This window comes from Phoenix dactylifera, chromosome 12, assembly GCF_009389715.1.
Source record: "Phoenix dactylifera cultivar Barhee BC4 chromosome 12, palm_55x_up_171113_PBpolish2nd_filt_p, whole genome shotgun sequence".
Classification (NCBI taxonomy): Eukaryota; Viridiplantae; Streptophyta; class Magnoliopsida; order Arecales; family Arecaceae; genus Phoenix; species Phoenix dactylifera.
This window is the reverse complement of record NC_052403.1, coordinates 42,869-69,475: the sequence shown is the minus strand read 5'-3', so window position 1 is coordinate 69,475 and position 26,607 is coordinate 42,869. Positions and strand designations below refer to the sequence as shown.

At 36.6% G+C, this 26,607-nt stretch overlaps 1 protein-coding gene and 2 long non-coding RNA genes across 6 annotated transcripts; 2 read left to right on the top strand and 1 right to left on the bottom strand.

Moving 5' to 3' along the window:
- The first annotated feature begins 398 nt into the window (after positions 1-398).
- On the top strand, positions 399-2,546 carry LOC120112697. The gene is made up of 2 exons (XR_005514266.1): positions 399-900; positions 1,625-2,546. It is a non-coding gene; the product is annotated as an uncharacterized LOC120112697 (long non-coding RNA).
- LOC103697558 (delta-1-pyrroline-5-carboxylate synthase 1-like) lies at positions 2,247-24,890 on the bottom strand. Of its 4 annotated transcripts, XM_008779454.4 has the most exons (21): positions 24,682-24,804; positions 23,709-23,780; positions 23,491-23,545; positions 23,232-23,334; positions 22,943-23,104; positions 19,301-19,578; positions 18,051-18,201; positions 17,680-17,844; positions 17,380-17,457; positions 17,098-17,187; positions 15,237-15,323; positions 15,042-15,128; positions 14,852-14,948; positions 14,609-14,712; positions 13,572-13,647; positions 11,767-11,917; positions 11,511-11,579; positions 9,230-9,296; positions 9,078-9,148; positions 8,503-8,577; positions 2,247-2,543 (listed from the first exon to the last, which is right to left on the bottom strand). In XM_008779454.4, coding segments are annotated over exons 4-21 (1,839 nt in total). In that variant the 5' UTR covers positions 23,262-23,334; positions 23,491-23,545; positions 23,709-23,780; positions 24,682-24,804; the 3' UTR covers positions 2,247-2,542. The 4 variants fall into 4 exon arrangements, with proteins under 4 accessions (XP_008777676.1, XP_026657261.1, XP_026657262.1 ...); XM_026801460.2 differs by lacking the exon at positions 24,682-24,804 and having other exon boundaries at positions 23,232-23,343; positions 23,709-23,786; XM_026801461.2 differs by lacking the exon at positions 2,247-2,543 and having other exon boundaries at positions 8,502-8,577; positions 23,491-23,594; positions 24,682-24,890.
- Positions 7,216-8,272, top strand: LOC120112696. Its single transcript, XR_005514265.1, has 3 exons — positions 7,216-7,341; positions 7,857-7,960; positions 8,074-8,272. It is a non-coding gene; the product is annotated as an uncharacterized LOC120112696 (long non-coding RNA).
- Positions 24,891-26,607: the final 1,717 nt, after the last annotated feature.

The window sequence follows — 26,607 nt, the reverse complement described above, 5'->3', positions numbered from 1 at the left end:
CAGATACCGCACAACCAATTGCCAACTTTCACGTATCATTGATAAATTAAGCAGTGATCTTTTGTAATGAGAGTGCAGTTTAGGCCTGCCAAGTATATTCCCATACCATTTACAACTTATGTTGGAGCTCATAAATAGATTGGAATTTTTATGTCAATAGGAAGGTAATGCTAATTTTTTATCATTATGGTTGGCAACGCTATCCATTAACTCATCTAATTTTAGATTTAGCTCACTGTAAATCTATTTGGATTATTAATTTAATAAGATGATCGTACCAACCCTCAACCAGTTGGTTTGCACCGGTTCGCTATAGGGAGCGCATCCGTTTGTTGCGTAGGCCCGTTCGGCATCGATCCGAATCGATCCGATAGATGATAGGTATGCCTACGATTCAGCTTATGTCTATATTGATGGATTTTAGATCCAATCGAATGGGTACATTGATGGATTTTTGATCCAACCCGATTGGCGGTGCGTCTTTTGGGGAGCGGGATCACTTTTTTTTTTGAAGAAAAAAAAGGACGCCGGAAACGGCTCAATCTAACTCGCGCCCTCTGCATCACCCCGTTACCATTCTCCACTGCTCTCTCCATTTCCATCCCTCCCTTTTTAAATCTCTCCAAAGATATTGAATCGTTGGTCGCCGCTTCTGCTCCTACCTTCCTTCGACTTCTCTCTTTCTCTCTAATTTTGGGGTTTTTTTGTTTTAATTTTTCTGCTACGAATTTATTTTGTTAATTAAGCCAATCGGTAGCAGTTTCTTTAAATTTCGAGAAGGGGATTTTGGGAAGATGGGTTCGGTTCGGAAAAACGGTGGATGAATAGGCTTGTCGAGGAGGTTGCTGCCTGCAATTTCATTTGGGATCCCGTGATCGTCGACGGCACCAGCGCCTCAAGGTAATCTATCGCTTTCTTTTTCTTTCCTCTTTTTTTTTTTGATGTGATTGCTTCAGTTTTTTTGTTTTCCATCCCTGTCATGTAATTAATGAACTGGAATCTTTTTAGTCAATTAATGTTGTTATCTATTTTTATCTTCTCCTTTGAAATGTATTCGTTTTCTTGGATTTTCTTGAGCTAAAATTTTTTGAGCCAAAGAAGTTGAATCATGAGGTCTCTTCGATGACGAACGGAGCTCAGGTTTTTGACTTGTTGAAATTTTTAAGTGAAGCACCTCAAATCGCTTTATCTGGTGGCCAATTTTAATAGTTGGAAAAAAATATCAAACAACTAACAAAGGAGATATTTGAGTTAATTTTCAGAAGTGCTTCTTTGCTTCTTGAATAGAATTTATATCATTTCCGTAAGCACTTTAGAGGTATAAGGTTTCCTTTTTTCAAGTTCAAGTATCACAATGTCGTGATAGTAATTTAGGGTAAGTGAAATGAATTTAAGCACAAAGCCCCAATTACATTCTGTTTGGATGAAAGGTGAACAAATTCTAGAAAAGACTGCAGAACGAAATTTCTTACAATTCAGCTGCTTGGCCAACTTGTTTATTGATATTATGTTCCATAGCATTAGAGAGCATTTTTTTCGTTTTCCAAGTACTGCTATGCTTCTATGTTATTATTCATTTTATTGTTATATCAACAGCATGATCCTTGGCTTTCGCGTTTCGCAGGAGGACCACCGTGCAGGTGATGCTTGCTTTAAGAAACGGTACAAGCCAGCTTTCACTTCCCGACTACAAATGTGTTTTGATCCTACCATCCTTGTTTTACCGCGTACCATCAAAAGGGGAAGTCAATAAATATATCAATGTTTGTTTCTATGCTTTTTCCAGCCATAAATATTGTCTGATGTTTGTTTATCTGCCTTTCCTTGCCTTGTACTCTATTTTGGCTATTTAATTGTTTGTTACTAAACCAGTATGCTTTGTTTAGTAACTAGTTCAGTTTTGTAACATTTTCTCTAACCATATTATTTTAATATATATATGCGTGTGCGCACGCACGCTATGCACGTACGTGCGCGTGTGTGTATGTGCCTATTGTATTTAGTATGAACTTGCTAAGCCTTGTGTATTTTGTCTACCTTCCAAAAGGAAAAAAAAAAAAAGAAATGGCAGTATGCAATTTATCGACAGGAAAGTATCCTGTGATATATGTCATTGTCCTAGCCCAGTGGCATCTTCAAGGAAAAATATGACAAATGCACTGAAACCTCTGAAATTAAGAGACGAGCCAAGAAAAGGTGACGATGTAGAACTCTAGCGTCCGCTTAAGAATCCCGAGAAAATACGATGCTTGCTGACAAGAGTATGTAATAAAAAATTATGGTCCTCCACAAGTAAGAGGCAAGTTTGACCTCCAGCACATCTAGGATGAAGCAAAGGGTTACCTTAAGATCACATCTTTGCAATTACAGTGCTTATATAGTCGACCATAATATCAAAATTATACAAGCAAATAAGAGGTAGTTGTTTCTTCTAATCATGTCAAAACTTTAAGGGGTGCTAATGCTGCTTTATTGCATTTGAAGACGTGGGTGGCACGCTGCTATCTTGAGAAATTATTGCTTTCTCCATGATAACCGTAAACCTGTCATATACAAGGGATGATGTTTAGTGAAGAACTAAAGATAAATCTGAATGGCATAGTTAACTATTGATCATCATCCGGTATGTATATTCATGTTTATAAATTTTCAAGAACGTGTATTATTTGTGGAAACAAGAAATCCTTGGAAGAGTAGGTAAACGACTCTGTGATTTTTGCAGATCATTGAATGTTAGAGCTTTGAAGCCAAAATCTGTTTGCTGGTCAGAACTAATGGTGAAAGCTTGACATAGGAAAACTAGAGATGCTTTGTCTTACAGGGGCTTTCAGTAACCCTTATAAATTCAGCTTGTCCTTGTCAGGAAAGCATTGCTAACTATTGCGTTATAGCTTGTCAGACATTGATGATTGGCTTTGAAACAAGCTATTGGGTTTAATCTCATACTTTTAAGAGGGTAGTTCAGAATAAGTGTGCGTTCTTGTGATCAAAGATGGCTGTAGATGTATTTAATGGGATAAATGGCTTTTTGCTAATCTCAATGCTTATGACTAGTAGTAAACTTGAGCTGAATTATTTATGTAACAACAGATGCTAGTTCTTGGAGAGCCAGAGCAATTCCCCCACCAGGTGGTTCACTATATATTGTAATGCAGAAGGCAGTCTTGATGCTAGGCTTAAGACGACGCATATTCACCAATTTGGGGAATTGATATTGCTGATTACTGAATTTTATGTAACATGATGCCAGTGACTTATGTATATGTGTTATTTGTAGACCAAGTGTTTTCTCTTTCCTTTCTATCCATGTGCAACTCCTTTGTATAATAATATCCTAGTTGGTTCTTTCTTTTCCAATATGGGTTCGTGGGATATCTTCTCATCTGTGCTATATAAAGAACAGCATCTGTTGAGTTTGATCCTTCATTAGTTTAAGGCAGGATGCATCATTATGTAACCATGATAAGGAGAACAAAGAAATATTGTCCTGCCAAATCTAAGTAGTGGCTCATATAATTTACTCGAGAGCAAATAAATACCTTTCAACTTAATGTCTGATGTTACCTGATCAAAAAATTTCATTTAAAAAACCTTCTTTTGGAGGAAATCAGTTTCTTCTTCTTCCATGTGTGCATTTTGTGCAGTGCATTCATGGGCCCATATATGGGCATATTTACCGATTTTTCAGTATGTAAATATGCCGTGCCTGTACTTTGCATTCATGGGCCTATATATGGGCATATTTACCGATTTTTCAGTTTGTAAATATGTCATGCCTGTACTTTGTAACCGATTGTTTAATGCTGTGTGTTTAGGTTTACAGACTTGTGCTCCATTTTGGATCCTGGAAGGCCTCTATGGGCAGACAAAATTGCCATCCTAAATGATGTGACTCGTCTTTTGAACCAGTTACATCTTGAAGCCCAGCTACCATCACATAATATCCCAGCTACATTACTCCATTTTATCCACCCTGCTTTAGTCCTATGGATAACATCCTCTTTAATCCCACATTTCTTATGAATAATCAAATCCTACCGAAAATACTCACTTTGAAGAACTTCATGATCCTCAATTATCATGCCATCTTCATCTCTTTCTAATTTTACTAAAACTGTATTCCATGTATTCTGTCTTAATCTTACTTAACCTGAAATCCTCAAATTCTAATGCACTCCTCCATAATTCCAACTTACAAATAACTCTAAACTTAGTTTCATCTATACGACTATATTATCCATAAATAGCACGCAACAAGAAATGTCGTCCCGAATATACCTAGTAAGCTCATTCATAACTAGCACAAAAATGTAAGAACTTCAAGCAAATCCTTAGTGTAAACCAATTGTGTTTGGAAACTCACTGTATTACCACCAGTAATTCTCGTACTAGAAATCACTCCATTATACATGTCCTCAATCGCATTAATATAACTAACAAAAACTCCATTCTTTTCTAACACCCACCATAAGGCTTCTAAGAGACTCTATCATATGCTTTCTCTAAATCAATAAAAACCCTTTGAAGATTTTGTTTCTTTTCTCAGTATTTCTCTGAGAACATCCAAAAAAGAAAAATAGCTTTCGTAATCGATCTTCTTGGCATAAAATCAAATTGATTTTCTAATATTTTTGTTCCACCATTTGTGCTCAATCATCCTCTCCCAAAATTCCATTGTATGGTCACAATTTTAATGCCACAATAGTTAAAACAATTTCAAATATCACCTTTAATCTTATAAATAGGTAATATAATGCTCTTCCTCTATTCATCAAGCATCTTCTTGGTCTTTAAAATCTTATTAAATAAATTAGTCAACCAAGTTACTCCCATATCACCTCATCACTTCCAAAACACAGTAAGAATTTCATTTGGTCCAACTTTTTGTCCTATTTTCATCTTTTTCATAGCTTCCTACCTCAAATATCCTAATTCTATGTAGATACCTAACATTTCTATCCTCGACAGAACTAGTAAAACATCCTAAAATTGTTTATATAACTTTCATTAATGGCTTATCAAAATAAATCCATCTTTCTTTGATCTCGTTCTCCTTAACCAAAACTTTATTTATTTTTATATTTCATACATTGAACTTCAATCAAGTCTCTAGTTTTTCTCTCTCTTAATCTTGCAATCTTATAGATATCTTTTGCTTCACCCTTAATTTCTAATCTACAATATAACCCTCCATACACTTTGAATCTAGCCTATTGTATCGCCTTCTGAACTGCCTTCTTAGCCAACTTTATAGCTTTCGCATACCTCTTGATTCCTACATTTAGGTAGTCTTCTATAGCACTCTTTTTTAGCCCAAACCGCCAATTGAACTTTTTTCATTCCACCATCAAGTTTTCTTGCTGGCGGGCATTTTTTTCTTCAATATCCTAGTACCTCTATAGCTACTTTCTTAATATTGTTAACAATCTCTTCCCACATGGTATTCATATTCCTATTTTAACCCCATTTTCCTTCCTTCAATACTCTATCAGTAAAAGCGATTTGTTTCTCTAGCAAATTTCACCACTTAATACTCGGGTTACTATTTCTTTAGTATTTTCCATCTGCTAATATATATATCTAAACTACTGATGTATATTAGGTGGTTAAACTCCACCTATATTTTATACATAGCCAGTCCCAAGCCTGGATAAAGGAGGAAGGTTACGGTAGGTTGACGACTAGCATAAAACTATAGTCACATGAATATGAATCTATATAATGCTAATCACTACGAGGCATAAACTAGCTACTCCGTAACTGAATATCAATTCATTCACAAAAATGAGGGCTAGTTAGATATGCTTGAGCACAACATCAAGAAAGTCTAGACATTAGGAAAAATAACCTCCCCCCCCCCCCAATCCTTTTTAAAAAAACACCCTAGGAAAAAAGGAAAGAAAGGAGAAAAACTTTATGCCAGCAATTTCAAATGTACTTTAGATAATATCAAACGTCAAGACAAATTGATTATCTTACTTGGAAGTAAAAAAAAAAAAAGAACTTTGACATTCTTAAGATTCCAAAAATGCGTCACATTAAATCCTCAAAATAAGTTTGTCCTGAGTCCAATAAGATGTGCAGTCAGAATATAATATAAAATGCACATTATATGTACACTATGTTATAATACATACACAGAAATCATTATGTAAGTTCTTTTTTTGTTTACTTGTAGTTTCTATGCTAAAGGACTTATCTCTCTTTTTAATCTGATGTTCTGTGATAAAGCATCTGTCTTATTTGATAGAATAACTACAATTACTCTATACACAAATTAGGAAGTTATTGCCATGCTGAAAAACAACCTCTACAACAATAACCAACAACCCTTATCTCATCACCTTCTGTAAATCACGTTCCCTCATCTATTCCTATCAAGGGCCACATTTAGGGCTGGAAGTGGGCTCGGGCCGGCCCGAAGCCCATCGGGCTGGGCCGCCTGCGGGCCGGGCTATGGGCTCGACCCAATGAATTTCGGGCCGGGCTCGGGCTGCAAACTTAAGCCCAATTTTATTTCGGGCCGGGCTCGGGTTTCCCATTGGCCCGACCCTGGCCCGGACCAAGCCCGAGCCCAATGACAGCCCGAACCAAGCCCAAATTCACGGCCCGAATTGCATTTGGGAGTGGGACTAGCCGGTTTAGGGGTTACGGGATTTGGGGATTTTATCAAGGATTCAAGGTTGCCGTGCGCCCGTGCCGACTTCCAGCTCCACTGCTCCAGCCCTAGCCGTCCGCCAGAGCTCGTCGACACTCGACCATCGTCTCTAGGCTCCAGCCCTAGCCGTCCGCCAGAGCCGCCGCCTAGAGCCGCCGCCAGAGCCTCCACTGCTCCAGCCCTAGCCCTAGCCGTGCGCGATTTGCAGAGGGCCAGTCCGCCAGAGCTCGTCGACCATCATCTTCTTCGTCTAGGGTCCGGTGGAGGCGTGGAGGCTCGTCGTCGTCGTCTAGGGTCCGGTGGAGGCGTCGTCGTCGGCTCGTCGAGCGCAGAGGCAAGACGAGAGCGGGGGAGGCTCGTCGTCGTCGGCTCCGGCGTGTGCTCTTCTCTCCCGCCAACGCCTCATACTCATACACCCCCTTTCCCCCCACCCCCACTCTCTCCGGCGTGTCCTCTTCTCTCCGCTTCACACCCTCGACGCACAGCAGGACCAGAAACTCATGTTCGGCCTCCTCTTCTCCCTCCGCTCCTTCACAACCAAGGGTCCAAGTCCCCCCCCCCCCCCCCCCCCCGCGGTTGCTCCCGTCAAGATCTTGTTTACGGACTCGGGAGGAAACGAGAAAAGGATCCAAAAATTCTAAAGATTTGGGAAGCTTCACAAGATTTGCCTGCCTGTTGTTGAGGTATTGTCTCCTCTTTCTATTTTTGAAAAAAAAAATCGCATAAATAAGCCGTGATTTGATCTTTATTTTCTAATCGTTGCGATTTTCCTATCCTTTTTGGAGATGTGGTCTTCCCCCTCCGTTTTTCTCCTCTCCTATTCAATTAAGTTGTCCGTGCCCTATTTTCCTTTTTCATTGTTCGGGGAAAACACAAGATTTGTTCTTCGTGTCGTTTTCTTTTTATTTGTTCTTCTTTTATGTTATTTGTAAATTTATTCCGCACTGTTTGTATCTTCTAACATTAGGTCTCAAGTTTTTTTTTTTAAATTTTTTGGGTTATCTTATGCTATTCAGCGATTTTCATTTATGTTCGAGCATTGACATTGGCTACTTTTTAATTCCACTTAGGATGCTTATCTTTAGCTTATTCAGATATTTTTGGGAAATTTTTTAGGCTTTCCTTTTCTTAATGTGTCGGGGTTTGAATCTGTACATATCTTTGTGTGATATTGTTATTTGATGTACTATGTGCATAGAAAAGATGAAAGAAAAGATCTATATGAACACGTTTAAGCTGATATTCAAAGCTTTCTGTTAAAATTGCGGGATTTTATTCTCCCTCTTCCACTCCCCCTTCCAGGTGGGTGTTTGTAATTCATACTTTTAGGTATTTGCATATATTCACATGGTTTTTTTCTGGATTCTTGTTAGGTAGAGACTGGTAAGTAAAGCTGTTTTCTGGATTCTTGTTAGGTAGATAGATTTTAAAGCCATGGTGAAAGAAACCGAGTATTATGATACTTTGGGTGTGAATGTTGATGCATCTGCTGCTGAGATAAAGAAGGCCTACTACATCAAGGTAAGAAAACATTCCAAACGGGCCGGCCCAGGTTAGGGCCCAACTGGGCCGGCCCAAATGGGCTCGGGCCGGGCTCGGGCCTTGTTCCTTAAAAATTTTTCGGGCCCGGCCCGGCCCAAAGCCCGGAAAAAAAATTCGGGCCGGGCTCGGGTAGGGGTTTGGCCCGACCCGGCCCGGCCCACTTCCAGCCCTAGCCACATTCCTTGTCCATAATGTTTCACAAAATTGTAATTCGATATAATCAAAGCACAATCTTTAAAATATATTAGATTCGTTAGAATAAAATAATTAGCATCATGCGAGAAGGTATGATTGAAACTTACTAAAGTGGAAGATTCTTGTGGGTGTAGATCACCCCTTTATCTCCATCCACCACTTGCCCGCTTCCTCTTAGAATCCTTCACATCATGAAGATAACACAGTTAAGCTGGAATACATGCATAAGGATATCCAGACATGTTTTGAAAAGAAATGGACAAAATATATACTGAAAGAAAGAGGACTTGATAGGATGAGCTATCCTGTCTCAGTCATATAGGGTATCTATAAAAAAGATGGCTCTGAGGGCAAAGCCATAGTAATATGAAGAACAAGCATGAACTCTATCATGCCAAAGTTATCAAATAATAACACATCCATGAGAACAGAATGGCAAAGTCCTAAAATTTTCTGACAACCACTTCTACTAAGCATGGTTTGCGACCCGGCAGATTATAATTTCTTCACTCATTTTCTTCCTCCTCTATGCTATTTGTCAATTACTTTAGTTTCTTTTGGCTATTATATTAAAAGCAAATACTCTCGAATGAATGCTCGGGTTATCTTAAGAAACCAGAAGAAACCACGAAAAGCAGAAAAATCACAAGATGCAAGAAAAGTAACATCATCTCGCATGTACCATCGTGTGGTTAGCAGTCCTTCAACACCAACAGGGCCTCGAGCATGTATCCTACCTGTACTTATACCAACCTTCAAATGCCACAAACAAGATTTAATGAAAGGGCAATAAATTATGTAACTAAGACATTTCGAACAAGTTGTTCCACGTACCTCTGCACCAAGTCCAAAACGAGCCCCATCACAAAAGCGTGTGCTTGCATTGTGAAAAGCAGCAGCACTGTTGGGATTGGAAAAGAAAAAAAATCATAATCTTTATGCCTTATAAACTCAACAAGACATGAAACTTGGCGCTACTTTTTGCAAATAATCATAAAAGAAATTTAAAATAGAACAGTGATAAACTGAAATCGGTCGTTGGTAACAGTTATATAACTTAGCAACCAAATCAACAAGACATGAAACTTGGCGCTTCTTCCAACCGTAGTAACTGCAGCCACCACCACCAGGAAACTTGTAAACAAATTAATAAGCAGATGGATAACATATCCTAGTATCCTACAAATACCAAACATGATTAGTCACCTCCACATCCACCCCTTCCACATGCACCTCTTGTCTCACCAATAGATAACATATTAGTGATGTTTTATTTTTATTTTTTATATTTTTTTTTCCAACAGGCTCTAGTTGGTGTGCCTTAATTTGAAGGTTTAGTCCCATGCCGAGACACACTTTAGCTTATTTACAGGTTGACAAATTGGCACCAAAGAGCTCAAGGAAGCACAAGAATATCAATCAAACATGACAATTGCCTCCCCTAGGAAAAATTACAAGAGAAACAAAGTTCCAAAACTAAGTTGTACACATATCCTTCTCAGATAAAAGACTTGTAAGCCAAAGAACAAGCCAAATCCCAACAATTTGGGTTGATCAAGTCTTAAAAATCAAGATCAGTCCAATTGGTCAGATTGGGGTCCAACCTAATAAGAGTTGGTTAAATTAGTACAATGGGTAAACCCAAATAATAGTATGGAAATGACTCAAAATGACTGGACCATATGGTTTGGATGAACAAGCAGGTCTCGATACTAATATGATTCGTAGCATTTTCAAAAAAAGGGTGCTTGCACATGTCAAGACTTGAAGCTACCATATGACAACAAGAAGCAAGCAACTAACCGCTACAGCATTATGTTATGAATGTTGATGTGTGTTTGAAGGAACAAAACCAGTGATTTTAAATTGTTGGCCCAGCTTAGGCCATTTTGATGGCCAGGTCACAAGCTATCATTTCAATCAAAGGCTAAACATGTTCTTTGATTCCATCAGCTATTCGACATGCACTTACTTATCCCCAAACAAAAGGCACATAAGGGAACCTTAGTTTGTATGCCCTAATTTAGGATCCCAATCCCAAATTGCACCTATCTAACCCTAATATTAAGCTCCATATGCATCTTTCTCAAGAAAGGGAAAAAGTATAAACCCTCTCTGTTGCCAAGACAGCCACCACAGCTGCACAAGTCAATGCTTGAGTCCAGAGTAATGATGAGTAACTGGGGTCAGAGTTCCAATAAACCAATTGACCTTCAGATCATTCGATCCAGACCTGGGTGGTTTGAACATGTTTTGCAGAACCTCAGATTTGGACCCAACCTGCACCACTTTTGACTGTGGCAGCTCGAGCAGGTAAACCTGGTTGACCCGTCCAAATTCTAAAACACTATAAAACAGAATTCCTGCAAATACAAATACACTATATAAAAATAACATTATTCAACTAGGTAGACTGAGTGGCAAAACCAGTTTGGACTGAACTGAGCTCAAAATCATTTTCAATGTTCAAATCTAGAAGTTTAAGGATCACTATATGAATCTCCTATCCAGGGTGTAGTCCACCATAGAGATGATTTTCAAGAGGGAAAAAAAAAGAAAATCTCTATTCCCATTTAAGTCTTCTATATTTATCCCTGCTCTCTCTCTCTCTCTCTCTCAACCTTTTTTGTTCTTTAGTCTTTTTGCCTAAATTGCTCATTTCTAAACCAGATCATGCCGACTTGTCAAAATGGGCCTGACCAAGACCAACAACTAAATAAATATGACCTTCTAATGAGTTGATTGAAAGCGCAAAACCAGATAACCCACATAATACTGATCTAAATAATTAAAATATAGGGCAATGTGAATCCATATAGGATTTCAAAATTGCAAAGCAATGCTTCATGAGTCTGTTTCAATATTATTGGAGTATAACATAGCAAATGTCCAACCAAGAAATGGAAGCATGCAGTAGTTAATGAGTATAATATGTAATACTTGAAATAAAATTTAACTAGCAGATGATTCAAATAAGCAAGAGGAAATCTTTTCTTTCTTGAAAAGGCAAATGTTTAAAATGTAAAATGCAGCCCAGGAAAGGATGCATAGGAAAGAAAGGTATGGATGCAACTTAATAAACCACATGAAAAGGCAACAACTTCCCTTGTCGTACCTGTCAACTTGACGGAGAAAAATCCCTGCCACATCAAGATCCTTGGCAACTATGCAATCAGTATGTGCACTGGAGAATACCAAGGGAACAGAACAATAAATTTTCAGAGTGTCTGATATTGAAGATACTTTTGCATTAGTCTAAATACTGAAAACACTATTATGTGATTGAGATGGCAATGAAAACCGAATAGAAACACACCCCTGCTGAAAATAAGGCTAGGAAACACAGGTGCTGCAGAGATGCTAAAACATACCTTCCATGACGATGTATATGGTCAATTGCAGCATGTACATCATCAACAATTTCAATAGTGCAAGCCATCGAGTTATACTCATGATGAAATGAATGTGCCTGTGGAATGTCTAATTCAATGCTTGCTCTAGGTCCACCATAAAGAGTAACCCCTGCAATGAGAAATGGATAAAGAATTACCACAGAAAAATTGAGTTCAAGGAAATTTTTATGACTATGTTTTTAAACATGGATGAATATCTTAGATGTTGATCATGTGCTGATTTCTTTTAAGCAATATTTTCCTTTCAGTCCAACAAGGATGTCCATTCCTAAACATGATCTAAGAGGATTGCCGATGCCAAAAACTGAGTTACATGATGATCCATCATACATATCAGAACAAATTTAGTAGTTTGTGAATTCTCTCAACAAGTGATGATACAGTCTGCTTTGGTATAGGTGCACTCCAGTTTATCTATCATTCTCAAAAATACCCTATGGAACCAATAAACAGAAAGGCAGTATGATTACACATTTCCTTTTTCCCATTTGATGCAACTCCTAAATCATGAACTCAAAACAAACTATGTAGTTTTAGCAGGAATTGTACTAAAAAAGCAAAAGGCCTGGATAATAGCCATCTAAAATACTAATATGATAAAATGCATTATTTATCAGAGAAAGATCATGCTGTTCAGTAGGTAAAATCTTAAACCACACTAAATTATTTGGAATATTCTTTATGGAGTACACGCAAATAACACCGCAATAGCATGCCTTTCTACTCTGGAGGAAAATGTAAAGTACAACCCTTTAATCCCTATTTTACATAAATAATTAAACAAACCTAAGAAACAGCTGCAAAGTAGTACCGGATAAAAAAAAACTATCCAGGCATATCAGAGCTTCAAGACATCAATAGGAGGATAGTTAACGAGTTTCCAAGTGAATCATTCGTTGGGTGATGCCATGCTTTCTGGAATAGTGTAATATAGAAGAGTTTGTACATTGTGGATCAAACTTTTTCCATGACAAAATCTATAAATGAACCACTGTAATGCGGAAACTTAGAAATTCTATGACTCAACCGCAGAAATCCAGAAACAAAATACTAGAACTCTGAGTAGTAACTAATCCAAAGGGAAGTATATTGGTGCACAACATTTTTTTTGGTGAAGATTTTTTACTCTTTGTATCTCTCAATAGATATAGAACAAAATCCAAATGGTGAAATTACTCACATCAAACTGACAAGTACTTCTAAGAATCAAGATGCTGTTACCTGGGTTCTCAGAACCATCCGAACAAAGATTTCTAGTTCCATGATACCAGACCACCACATGTCAATGTTTCAACTCTTAGAAAAATAACGGCACATAAATTTATATCTATTAAATTATTAGAAAAGTAAAGAAGCAAGAAAATGTACTTCAAAATAATGCCACAGAAATGATGGAAAGTTTATTTTCTTAATTTTGCTTTTACACCTAGTACTTTTAATATTTAAATATTCTAGGAATGGATCTTCAAACATTTCATTACGTATCAGACTTCAACTTTTGCACCTGTCCATTCACACATTGTAGCTTACTACCCTTCTGCTCACAATAAAGGTTGCTTGTGATTGTATGGTATCTCGTTCAGCAGCTGTTTTTCTATAAAAATATAACAGAACCATCTCACATTTTCACTAATGCATATCAGACATTTTGCCAATGAAAAATACAACAAAAGAACAATGTGGCAAGTATATGTTAATCCATCCCAAAAACTGTGCCTTACAAATTTTGCCAAACTTCAATTGATGGAGGGTTGCCAACATACCTTGACCTCTAAGTTGTACTATTAGATCATTTAGCCCCTTGGTCTTCAAGAGATCCTTGTGTATAAGAATTGTTTCCTGCAAAAAGCAGAAAGAGCTGCAACTTAAATTCAAAGGCGAATAAATTCACAAAATAGGTTTGTATGTTATTTCCAGATGATACAGTCTCGATTGATGTGAAGAGACAAGATTAAATATTAAATTGGGATTATAGAAGAATGTTCTAGAGGATAATGGTCTGAAATTCAACTCAACTCAACCAAGCTTTAGTCCCAAACTAGTTGGGGTCCACTACATGAATCAATGGCCTGTAATTCAATAGAGTGAAAAAACAGACTGGAGAGAGGTGCTTCTACAATGTATCTTGTTATGGCTGTCAAGTGGGGAAAAAATAGAGATTTAGATGAAAAATACACGTATTACATGATTAATAGTTTAATACATGCCCTGGCATCTTAAGGGAAGAATTGACATGGCAGCAGTTAAGCTCGATCTGTTATACGGTTCAAAATGTTGGGCAATAAAGAATATTGTTGGAAGTGAGAATCTAGAGATAAGACTTTTGGTAAAGGGAAAACAGTGTAGCTTAAGGATGACTAAATTAGAAGAAACATAGATGTTGAATTAATTGATGGAAGAGTAATGGAAAATCGAATGAAGTGGCATTGGCATTTGCGGCAAAATTAGACAAGGCCCTGATAATGCAAAGTGTTAAATCCATGTTGAAAGATCTAAAGAGGAGAGGAAGACCTCAGCTCACATGCAAGGAAGTTGTAAAAAGGGATAGAAATGCTTGGTAAAACTAGAGGTGGCCCTCAACATGAACAATTGGCATGTGAGGAATAGCAAAGCCAGCCCCATATAGTTGGGACAAGGCTTAATGGTTTAAATTGCCTGGAGAAATTAATTTACAAGGTACAAGAACACAATAAGCTGCAATTACGATAAACAAAAAATAGTTAGTCATGATAACAATTGCATTGGAAAAATAAAATCATTGAGCAACAAACTAATCATCTTGAAAAAAATTAGAAAATACCATAGCATTACAGGCTGCAGGATAGTCTATTTTTGCATCCAATACAATGCGCTTTGCCATGTCCATGTCAGCTGATTTGTCAATATAAACATGACAAATGCCATCTGGAGGATAGAAACCACATGTGAACTTGACCTTCAACATAAATTAAAGAACCATAGGAAAAAAAATGCATCTTGCAATAGGACTGTTGTTCTGATAGTGCATTGTACTTCTAAGGTATAGCAAGATTAATTATCTTACCAGCATGACCTAGAACAGGAATCTTAGTAGATTCCTTGATTTGAGTAACAAGCTTATTGCTACCTCTTGGAATGACGAGATCAATGACATCATCAAGCTGGAAAAAAATTGCAATTTCAAAGTGAAAAAAAAAACTCCAATAATTTTTAGAAAAACATTCTTTTAAGCTTCTGCCCTGAAACAAGCTTACCTTTAGCAAATCAGGAATCTCATCTCTTGACGTAACAAGCCCAATAAGCTTCTCACCTACAGTATCTGGAATAGCTCCAGTAATAACCTAGCAGAAGAAACATCAAACAAACACTTTGCAACAAAATGAGAAAAACATCTAAATTTAAAATTGACAATCCTCAAGTTAGAGAAACTAGGTATCAAAGAAGTAAACCTTATGCAAGATTGCATTAGATCTCATGGCTTCCTTTCCACCTTTCAAAAGAAGACCATTCCCACTCCTAACTGCTAAAGATGCAATCTATACCAATCATTCCAAAAGCAAAATGACAAATGAATGAGAACTATAACACTTATATACAGAAATAAAAATTACTGATGTATGAATAAAATCTAAGATATGGTCAACAGATATGGCTATTGAAAAGCAACACAAATATAGGTGGCAGACATTAAAATTCCATAATCAAAATTTACAAAAATGGGGTTTCTAGAATCTAGACACAAACAAACGTGTGAACACATGCATTCTTGCATATGTGTACCTAGTAAAAATAATTCTATTTTGATGCAAATTTATCAAGGAGTTGTTAGTAAATAAAACGGCAAGTTACTTTTGAGAAACATTTAATATATGCAACCAAAAGGGCTCATTATAAGAGTGACTATGATAGGCTGAAGAACCAGATACTGGTGAGAGACCCTCATAACTCCAAATTTGCTTCCTTTGACTACTACTTCCCAGCAATCATATGGTATCTCATTTCAAGTACCACTTTTTTTTGGGTAAAATTTCAAGTACCACCTTTACTTGACAACAAGTTGAGTCTTGGACTTAAGAACATCCACATAATTGACCTATGGCACTGCTATGTGGATAAGCAAAAGTTTGAAATGCATTTCAGATGCTGCAACCTAGATAAACATGAAAGGCTCAATGAACACAAAGGCATATGAAACATTATGTGATTCTATAAAAACATGAACTCTTGCATCAGCAGTCATCCAAGAAATCAACTTGGATGACTGCCACATGATTACCTAAATATAAACTAAATACAAGACTGAATGATCATATGATAATCAGAATACTGGATGCATTTACAGAGATGCCCAGAGATTGCAGAATATCAGAAACAGGGATATACATCGAAATCCAAGAAAAAATCTTAGTTATAGCAGATTAAAGTTATGCCTTGTAAAGGAGTTTCATATAACTTCGATGTCACGGTAGTAAACAAAAATTTTTGTTCCATTTGTAGCACACCTAGTTATCCATGCATTCTTTGTTCTCTCTTGAAAATCATAAAGCTAATTTGTATGCATAGTTTCTTCATAAATTTGACATTTTTTTAAAAAACAGGATTTGCCACATTGGTTTAATTTCATCTCTTGACCTTTTCTCCATTCCAATATCTCAATATCTAAATTCTGCTTCCAACATGATGTTATATCAGCAGATGGCTGACGAACATTGTATGGCATGGTGTGAGGTGTGAATAAAATGGACGCAGCAATGCATCTCATGAAGGTTAAAGGTGTCACCAAATGGATTTTCTTCAACACTGTTCAAGCAACGCTAGATCATAAAAATATGAAGAAAAAATGATTTGCATGAGCGAAAAATCTCATTATGTGACATAGATGAGAGGTTTAAGATGAAGTTTGGAATGACCACGCTCTAGAAATGCCTCTCATTTGTCTGATTATCTAGGCTTATTTTCCATTTCGACTTCCTCCAAAGGTAAAGTTGTGAAACTAAGCAATATAATTTGCTTGTCCATGACAAAAGGTAAAAAAAAGAAATGCTTTCAATCATTTTCTGAGACATGATGCGTTTACAGACATGACAGCCAGTACCTCAACAAAGGTGGATTTGTTTCTTTGCTAAGGAAAGAAGAAAACATGTGCATATACTGCAGATGGCTAAATCTTTAAGTAGACTTATTATAGTTAATGTTGCATTGCAAGAAATATCAAAGATTCTTACTTTATCAGCATTTTTTTTTGGGGGGGGGGGGGGTGAGGTGGGGAGGAGAATACAAAAGTAAAAGTAGGAATAACATGTTTTTTACCTGAACTAAGGCATCAGGTCGCGACTCAAAAACAATCAGGAGAACACCCAGGGGACATGATGTCTTTTCTAAGACTAGCCCATCTGCAAGCTGGATGAATATTATGCCTCAGAATTTGCAGGCAACATATGACGACAGAAAACAAATATAATATTCTATATGCATCAAATTGAAGTAAAGAATTCACAAATTTATATTCATGATGCATAATCTTTCAATCAAAAAATATGTCAAAAAAATGCAGCAAAGCAAAAAATATATTTCTTAATGTAGATTCCTGACCTCTGTCCTCTTCAAGACATAGCCTATGGGGTCTTCTATGTCTGCAAGTATACGAATGGACTTTGCGAGACTTGATATCTGTCAAACAAAGAAATATTAGATTAAAACAACCAAGAGCAAGTATCTACACACATTTAGAGTGCAAAAAAAAAACCATAAATAAAGGGCATAGTGGATAGTGGATCAGTTGAAGTGGATAGGAATATAAATGTTATCTCAAACTAGCAAGCAATGTTAAGTTGCAATCCATGGGAATAAGTCCTGGCCCAAATAAACTAGAATACATTTTTTATGCCTTGCCTTTCCGGGCTTCAAAGTCAATCTAGAAATCAAAGACTTCTCATATCCAGCTAGATGTGCAGAAGCAACATCAGCTTCATTTTCAATTCTGATTAATTTTTCATTTGCCTCTAGAGCATCAGCAATGTCCAACAAAATCTTCCTGCGGTCTTCTGATGATATGCTCTGGAAATAACACAACAACAATTAACAAAAACTTCTAGATGAACAGGATATCTCAATATTGAAGAACAGACTGAAATGAGTTCAAATTAAGTAAAATGATACTATAATTAAAGGAAATATAAGCAATGGAACAACATATGAAGTATGGCAAAGAATGTGTCATGAAGGAATATGTATGTCATACTACTTGAACTCATGCAATATACCTGGAGTCGCCTGGAACATTCCCTTGATGAAACCGCCATCTCACGAGCACGAACTTCTTTGGGCAATGCCCATAAATGTGCATCCTGATGAAACAGAGTACCAATTCTCTCTCCTTGAAGTACTTTTATAATGCTATCAGTAGCGAAACCACTACAGTAACCAACCCCCCACCCCAAAAAAAAAAAAAAAAGGAAGCTAGTTGAGACTCATTGGTTTTTTTTTCAAAACTGCATAAAAATCAGATGCCTTAGGCTAGAAACATACAATTACTATTTAACAACAGATGAAACTAGAACAGACAAAAGCTGTCCTGCTGTGACCACCTAAATATGGCCAAGAGTATCACAGGGCAACTTGGTCCTCGGACCAGTCTAATCATTGGCTGTAACTCAGGACCCACAATGGGTCTGGTGACACATCCAAGCTCCCAAAAGCTGGGAGACCAATCTCCAACTCTCAAGTCCATAACAAATCAAAGCATTAAGAACTGGTGCTAGTTTAAAATGAGCAATTAGCATTATTATATGCACAAGTTTAGGCAATCCTCTTACTACAAGTAGCATAATAGTATACTGGTCAGGTGCCAATTTCAGTATCAATACATTATTATTAGCATAATACCAAAATTATTTATATCAGTACAGAAACCAAATTAGTAGGAGTACTAGCACTTACATCAGTTTTATAATCTTATTGCAGATATTATGAATGCAAGTAGCGTGCACATGCATATGCAATGCGCACACGCATGTGCATGAAAACACATGTTAAGAGAGAGAAAGAGAGCATCAAATATCTTATTCAACAGTCATCAACAATCAAAACAGTCATTTTTAAGCATGGTTTTAAATACTGTGGACGACACCATCCCAATTTTTCCATGGAACAGGACATCCCACATACGGACACTCGGGTGGTGAATGTCATTCCATCCCAATCCATTTCCTTGTCCGTCCCATCTCAACACTCAAGATGGTACCCCATCTTAATACTTAGGATGGCCGGATGCCCCACCATCCCTCCAGCATTTGAAACCCTGTTTTCAAGCATATGCTTTCAACCATAATTCTTGTGACTTTAGACATGAATGACCATACAAAGACTTTCCTTCTTTAATTGACTATAAAGCAAAGAAAAGACATTAAAACCTTTAAATGATGGTATGAAGTCTAACATTATGCTGAACTACATGCATTTTGACTGCAGTAACAGGCAAGGTTGAAAATAAGGGTTAAGGTACTAGGCATACCTAATGATTACAACAGGGGTGCCTGCGGATGCAGCATAAACTGCAGACTTCACTTTAGCAGTCATGCCACCTCTTCCCAACCTAGACTTGTCGCCAAAAGTAATCTCACCCTGATGCCTGTCTTTTATGTAAGTATGTATTATCTTTGAATGAGGTTCACCAGGAGGAGCACTATATAGAGCCTCCACATCACTAAGCAAAACAAGAAGATCAGCCTTTAACTCTAAAGCCAATAGAGCTGCTAAACTGTCATTATCCCAAAAGATACCAGAAGAATCCTGCAAATTATTCGCTATCAGACAGAGCAACAGACCACAAACAGTGATAAATAAGCTTGACAGATAACTCAAAGTAGATAGTGGGCAGAGTTATAAGCTTATAGTCAAGAGTTTAAAGTTAGATTTTCTTGTTATTTCCAAACAAATTATTTCAAAAAAAAGGTGCTAAATTCCTACAAATATCTTTAACTTGCATATCCATTCAAATTATCTACCAAATTCTCAACATCACAAATCATAACTGAGGATGTGGGTGACGCAAAGGGTTTCTCCTCATTCGGTATGGGGGTATAAAAGAAAACCCTGACAAGCTTAAATGCCAGTTAGCCAACTAAGGGTTGACATCTGAAGCAGCACAAATGTTTGCTTGACCTATTGAGTCAACCTTTCTGTCTTCTTAAATTCCAAAAATTACATCAAGAAAAGTACACACCATGGTGGAAATCCTATAAGCCATTGACTCCTCCAAAAAACAAGAACTTGGTTAGGTCTTGGTATATATTGTAGTGATATTCCCACACTCATGAAACTACAGCATTTTTTTCTTAGGATCATGATCATTCATATTTCATCCAGAGAACACCCAATAGTAAACATCTCGCAAGCTCCCCACCTCCACTGGACAAAACACTCTCCCTCATCCTTTGGAGACACATCTAGAAAGGCTAAATTATCACAGTTCTAGACGACTAAATAAGTATTTAGATTTTGGAAGAAAAAAAAAGGAGCCTACATAAATACACCTTGGTAGATATTTGCAAATTTAATGATGAAAACATGGTCCATATTAGGAAAGCTAATAGCCAACTCTGTCTTCCACCCAAATATCTCTTAAAGGCTAAAAGCATTGTTTGCCTTAAAAATGTAATCACTATCTAAAATTCCTCATTCCCTTTTACTATATTTCCCAATGGGTCCACACTTCTGATCCCATTGTTGCATTTCAATGACATCTATTTCAGTAATACCAGAATCCTCTATGTGCGATGCACGTGAATGCCAAGATCGGGAATGTCTGGAGTCCTAGTTTAGCCAAAATACACCTAAATGAAATTCCCTATCCATCTAAATCAACCATCAGATGCGAGTCATAACCAATAAACCCAGCCAATGCCTTTATTATTTTCATGTATGGCCTCATAAGAGGATACTTTAACTGCCTCTATTTAAAATTAATTCCATATAGGCTCCACCGGAGCAGTTATTTGGTAAAAGAAGGAAACAAAAATAAAACAAAGTAGAGTCAAACTCAGGGTTGGAGTCCAAACCCTGATAATTGGCATTATAATAGTACAAATCAACTCCTCCCAACTTGTGTTTGTAAGCCACCTATTCCAAATCTCGGATGCCTAAAACAACTCTATTTGAAAATTAAGCCTCAACATTTCTAAGCTTTCTTAGTTTTCTGAACTCTATCCCAAGAATGATTACATGAAACCCCCAACTCTCTCCTACACTCTTCCCGAGATATAGTCTAATAAAGTCTAACACAAACTACAGGATCTATAAATTAGATATTTAGGACAGATGGAATAGACAAGATTGCCTTAAATCAGCTATCTATCACTCATGAAAAGTAATAAATTCTTCTATCTTACACGTCATCTGTCTATCCTCTAGAAAATTGCATCCAACCCCTTTTCTCTTCAACTTGTTGAATCCCCAAAATATCAGCAAATGTTTAATTGATGCTTTCTACACTCTACAGCAGTAATGTTGGGTAAGCCTCAATGATAGTTTCCATTCTAGTGGCAAAATCAGGGAGGCATTTGTCTAATTTGCCCAAGCAGAAGAATCTGAAACTATCAGTTTACTTGAAGGTATCACTAAAAATATTGGTCCTTTAATATTCGAAGATAAGTGATGACATGCACGTCATCATGCATGAAGCTCTATATCTGCAATTTCATATTATCTAAAATTTTCCATGACCTATGTAAGCAAAGCATGCCATATTCAAAGTTTCTGGAAACCCATTCTGAACGCTCATCCTGAATTTGAAGCTATTGAGACTCAATCCCTTTACATCAACATACTAGTAGTCTTCTGTTGCATAGAGAGAAATGCACGTTGACTAAGGGTTACACTTCTCTGTTTTTAACATTTCTACCAAAATACTTTCAACAATCTGTAGTCGCATTTCACAAAATTTTAAGTTGGGGTTCAAATTCGATAACATTATGATTTCCTCGTCTATTTGGGGTTGGTTGAGAAAAGAGTATAAACATAGAATTATCCTCCATGGAGCATCATTATTAGAAATCTCCAGCACATTTTTCACAATGTACTTCAATTTTTAAAAGAATGAGATCATGATCCATTAAAATCTTATGGTAACTTACCATACCATATGAAAATTAAATTCTTTCACTTCATGAAAGACTTCCTTTCCAGCTCTCATATTAAACCTCTTGACCTTGAAGTATGCACCTTCCAATTTGGCCTGCACCTCCTCTCACTGTTCTCAACATATCCACCCATCTTTTAGTAGCCAAACACAGATAATCCAATATATGATCATAGTTCCCCTTGAAGATTTGCTATTATAATTGTGGACCCAATCATATATATCATTTCTTAAGATCTCATCTGAAAATTAGATCCATATTAGTTCTGGATTCAATTATTGAGAATCAGTTTTTCTAAAGACATCTTCACTAAACAGCAGGAGGGGAAAAGCTTCATCTGGAGAAAGAGAAAACAGAACAGTCCCTGTGATTAGTGTTCACTAATTACAAATGAAAATTCATTGAACCACCATTTTCCAGTGACATCTCAACAATCATAACTGACAATATCCTCTATCAGTTGCAACATAAAAGCAACAAAGAAATGGTCAGCAGTCAGCAATGGGGTCAGCAGATTTTAGCAACAATACGGTAAGAGATATCAGCAAAGGTATGGTGTAATTGGAATTTCCACACTTCACATATGATGCTTTGCAAGGGTTTTGAGCTGCAGCTTCAACCTACAATATTATGAAACTCGGGGAAACAAGTGTAATGCAATATGCATTGTGTTATGGAAGGTACATGCAATTCACATATGCAGAACTCAGTATCTACAACCTGTGTACAGGCTTGTAAGAATCATTGCAGCGTTAAAGATAACGGATCCGCATCCTTTTATATAGATATTGTAATAAGCATAACAAAGAATAAGCTGCCATACTGGTCGTCCCTAAAAAGTATACAGGAAAGTTTCCCAGTTACCACCTTCTGGCAGTGTGTGTGTGTTTGTATTTATAAGTAAAATTGCAGACAGAAATAAGTTAAACACAGCAATAATTTATAACAGCAAGATATTATAAAAAAGCTAACAGAATTCAATTTGTTCAGATTCAAGGTTTACATGAAAAGCGTACCTCATATGGAGCTTTCCTAGAACTGATTGCATCGTTTTCATTGAATACAGGAATAACTCTAAGAGCCAACAATGAATTCACGGTTTGAATAAGCTGCATCCTGAAATCTGGATGCTTAAAATCACTATCGGTCACAAGAAACTGAGATGATGGCACATCTAGCTGCATTAAGAATTTGTAATGAAGTTTATGAGAAACTAGGGCGACATGTAAACAAAGAAAAGATATTCAATCAATAGTGGACATCAAGCAACATGTGTTGTAAAAGATTGGTAGATCAAAAGCACACCAGACTAAATAAGCAATCATACAGAGCCATTAGGCCACTCTGACCAACAGCAGCACAAGCCTTTCCATCCAGTTCTAATTGTGGTTTTTGGAGATCAGCAAAGCTGCAAAATCTAACTAGTTATTCAGTGAATTTAAACAAGCAGAATTTAAAATATAAGTATCTTAGTTGGAGAGAAAAAAAAAAATTTAATTAAAGATGAGGGCATCATGAGTATCAAAAATGCTTGCTTTACTTAAAAACAAGGAGATGTATCGACCTGCTGTTAAGCAGTCTCCTGTATCTAAGCCTTTGCCGGCCAACACCCACTGCACCTGAAGTGACCAAAATAACCTCGAAGCCTTGAGAATTTAGTTCTTTAACCTAAAAAAGTCTCATTTCAATAAGAAGAGTATCTAAAAGTTTGAATCTTGCACTACTATAGTGTTTGCAATAAAAGGGAAAGGGGCATTCGACCATGGGACAGTTCAAGCATACCTGTTCACAAAGAGCTCCAAGTCTTCCCAGAGCCAGTCTCCCTTCAGTTCTAGTGACAACAGCAGTCCCCACCTATAAAACGTATATGTATAATAAAGTCAATCTCCCGTCGGACAATATATAGTAACTAGGGATTCATTTTCTTTTCAAAAAGACCGTACAAGAATAAACTTAACAGGTTTTTAATTAATGTGATTTGCGGATTTCCAAATTTCTCATTCATTAAATATCATCTGCATTGCTAAATATAACCTTGCGAGAGAATTTACTAAGATGAGAAAGAATTTGGGAAGGAGAGGGGATATTCCGACTTGAAAGACATCAGAAGGATATTATCGAAGCCGTGAAGGGACTGAGACAAGGTCTATAAGCAAGAAGTACCTAAGTTCTGTTCTGAAGCCCAGATCCAAAACTATAAATCAAGGAAATAATACTTCAATCAATAATAAGCAACTGAAATAAACCAAGAACGTGTCCATCAGAAGGAAAAAAAAATAGCATGAATCAATTCAATCTAGAAAAGAATCGAGAACCTAAGTTTCACAAAACTAAAAAAAAAAAATCACTGCATGCTAGAAAAGAATCAAGAACAAGAGGCACTGCTTTCTTTTGGAGGACGAAGAAAGTGAATATCAGGGAAGTAAACAAAAATCACAGCGTCATCGAAAAGAATCAAGAGCGTGAACTCAGAAATTTGAACAAAAAAACAACTGCAATGTAGAAAATAATAGCAATCCATTGACTTGAAAGAAAAGACAAAACAGGGGCAAGTTGAAATGAACCACCCCCTTCTTGATAGACAAATACATCATGCTTCTTGCAGTCCATAACTACGGTTATCGGTCATCAAGAAATAATGATAAGAAAGAAAGAAAAAAGAATGAAAGAAAGCAAGAAAAAATCAAGGTTCCAGGATCGAAAAAAGAGGAAGGGGAAGATCAAAGAAGGGTAAGAGAGAGAAGGATAGACGAACCTTGATTATAACGCGCTTGACGTCCTTGACGAAAGCTCGAGTGGGATCCATGGCGTCCAAGAGTGCGAGATTGAAGAAGCGGAGGAGTAGGGAGAGATATAGAGGCCTCTTTTCTTGTTTTTTTACCCGAGTTTTCTTCCTCTTTTCTCGCTGCGACGCGTCCTTTTTTGATGGGGTCTGGGGATGCGAGCTGGCGGCGGCGTCGACCGCGAGTTTTAGGGTGGGAAATAAATCCCAATCCAGGCGGGCTACGCGGCGGGGAGTCCGTGACTCCGTGACCTCGGACCTATGCGGAATCTCGTAGCAGTTCACGTGACGTACCCGGCAGGCAACGCTTATTTATCACTTGCATCGCATCCACCGTTGAACTAAAAACCAGTAAAACCGCAGAGCAGCACGTAGCATGTTACCCTTGAAAAAAAAAAGCACGATACGTACAGGTTTGGCGTATGGCGGTTCAAATGATCCATCGTTTGGACGGTGGACCTTATCCAACTTAAAAATTAGCCCTAGGATCCATTCCGCTTTCACAGGGATTCTGAAAACTCCTTGCGCGTACACCGCAATGTATAAGTATAATTTTTTATTTATTTTTAAATTATTTTAAATATATAATATAAAAATACTAAATTATATTTTAAATATTATGAAGTAAATTACGTACATACAGACGAGCATAGATTATACTAAATTTTAAAAAGTTATTCTAAATTTCAAGTAGTATTTGGAAATTCTATGTTATTTATGGTTATTCTGTCTTTATTCCATTCATAAAAAATAAATTTAAGTATGTTTCAACGTCAATTGATTCAACCATCTAAATAATATGTTTCCTTGTAGACTAATAAATCTACTAATTTAACTCATATTTCTATAATCGACTGATCTTCCAAACCAATTAAGCACAAATACCTACGGAAGGATCGCCCTATATCAAACCATGTGTATGTGATTATTTTTATTTTTAAGCTATTTTCGTTATTGTTTCTAGTTTCTTTGATGAAGAGTAAAGTATGATATAACTTTTATTGAGATATATTGTTTGACTTATTTTTTCATCATCATATATTTGTTTTTTTTTCCTCCTCTCTTTTGAGTTATTCCTTTGATTTCATCTTGATTTATATCTACTATATTATACCGTTGTCTAATTTGGTGCATAGTTATATTCTTGCTCCTGGTTTGCATTGTCAAGGCATATTTTATGATTTTAGAACTATAACATATGATTTAGCAATTCTCTAATAATATTATATTTCTATTAGATGAATTATCAATAAAAAGATGAGAACTATAGTGTATAATTATAAGTATATAGAATTTCAAGTGTTTTGAATATTTTTTAAAAAAATAAATAATATACACGAACAATAATAATAAATGACTATATAACATAATCTGCTATAAATTTTATTATATCCAATCAATATAATTATGTATTCTATTGCTATTAGTACAATAATTTTTGTACTTGTTATGCTTATATTAGATATACCAAATTTTATTAATTATATAAATGTAGTTGAGATATGGTAAATAATCTAGCATATAATAAATGGTATAGTATATTATTTATTATCATATACATGTTGTAGTATCAGAATATTGTACTGAGTAATAATTATCATAATATCTTACTAATGAATTATATTAAATATATTGTACTTTAATATATTAAAACATCTATTGAAGTATATAATTGACGAGGATATCTGAGTCATTCCTTCATATGATAGAGCCGTCGGAGCTCTTCGCTGTCGTTCGCACCTAAGATCGACATCATTGTAGCTAAGAGATGATCTTGAGCCACCGGTTTGAGTCAGGCCCTGGATTAGATCTATTTGAGTCTGTGTTATTTTTATTCTATTTCATTACTGGTTGCTTTTGTTTGAGTTGATTTGGTTGTACTTTTGTTATTGTTTGAGT

Coding starts and splice junctions, on each gene's coding strand:
- LOC103697558 (XM_026801452.2), bottom strand. CDS start 24,732: ATGGATCCCACTCGAGCTTTCGTCAAGGACGTCAAGCGCGTTATAATC. Junction 15,129..15,236: donor CTAATGCAATCTTGCATAAG/GTTTACTTCTTT, acceptor TTCTTCTGCTAG/GTTATTACTGGAGCTATTCC. Junction 11,580..11,766: donor CATATACATCGTCATGGAAG/GTATGTTTTAGC, acceptor GGTATTCTCCAG/TGCACATACTGATTGCATAG.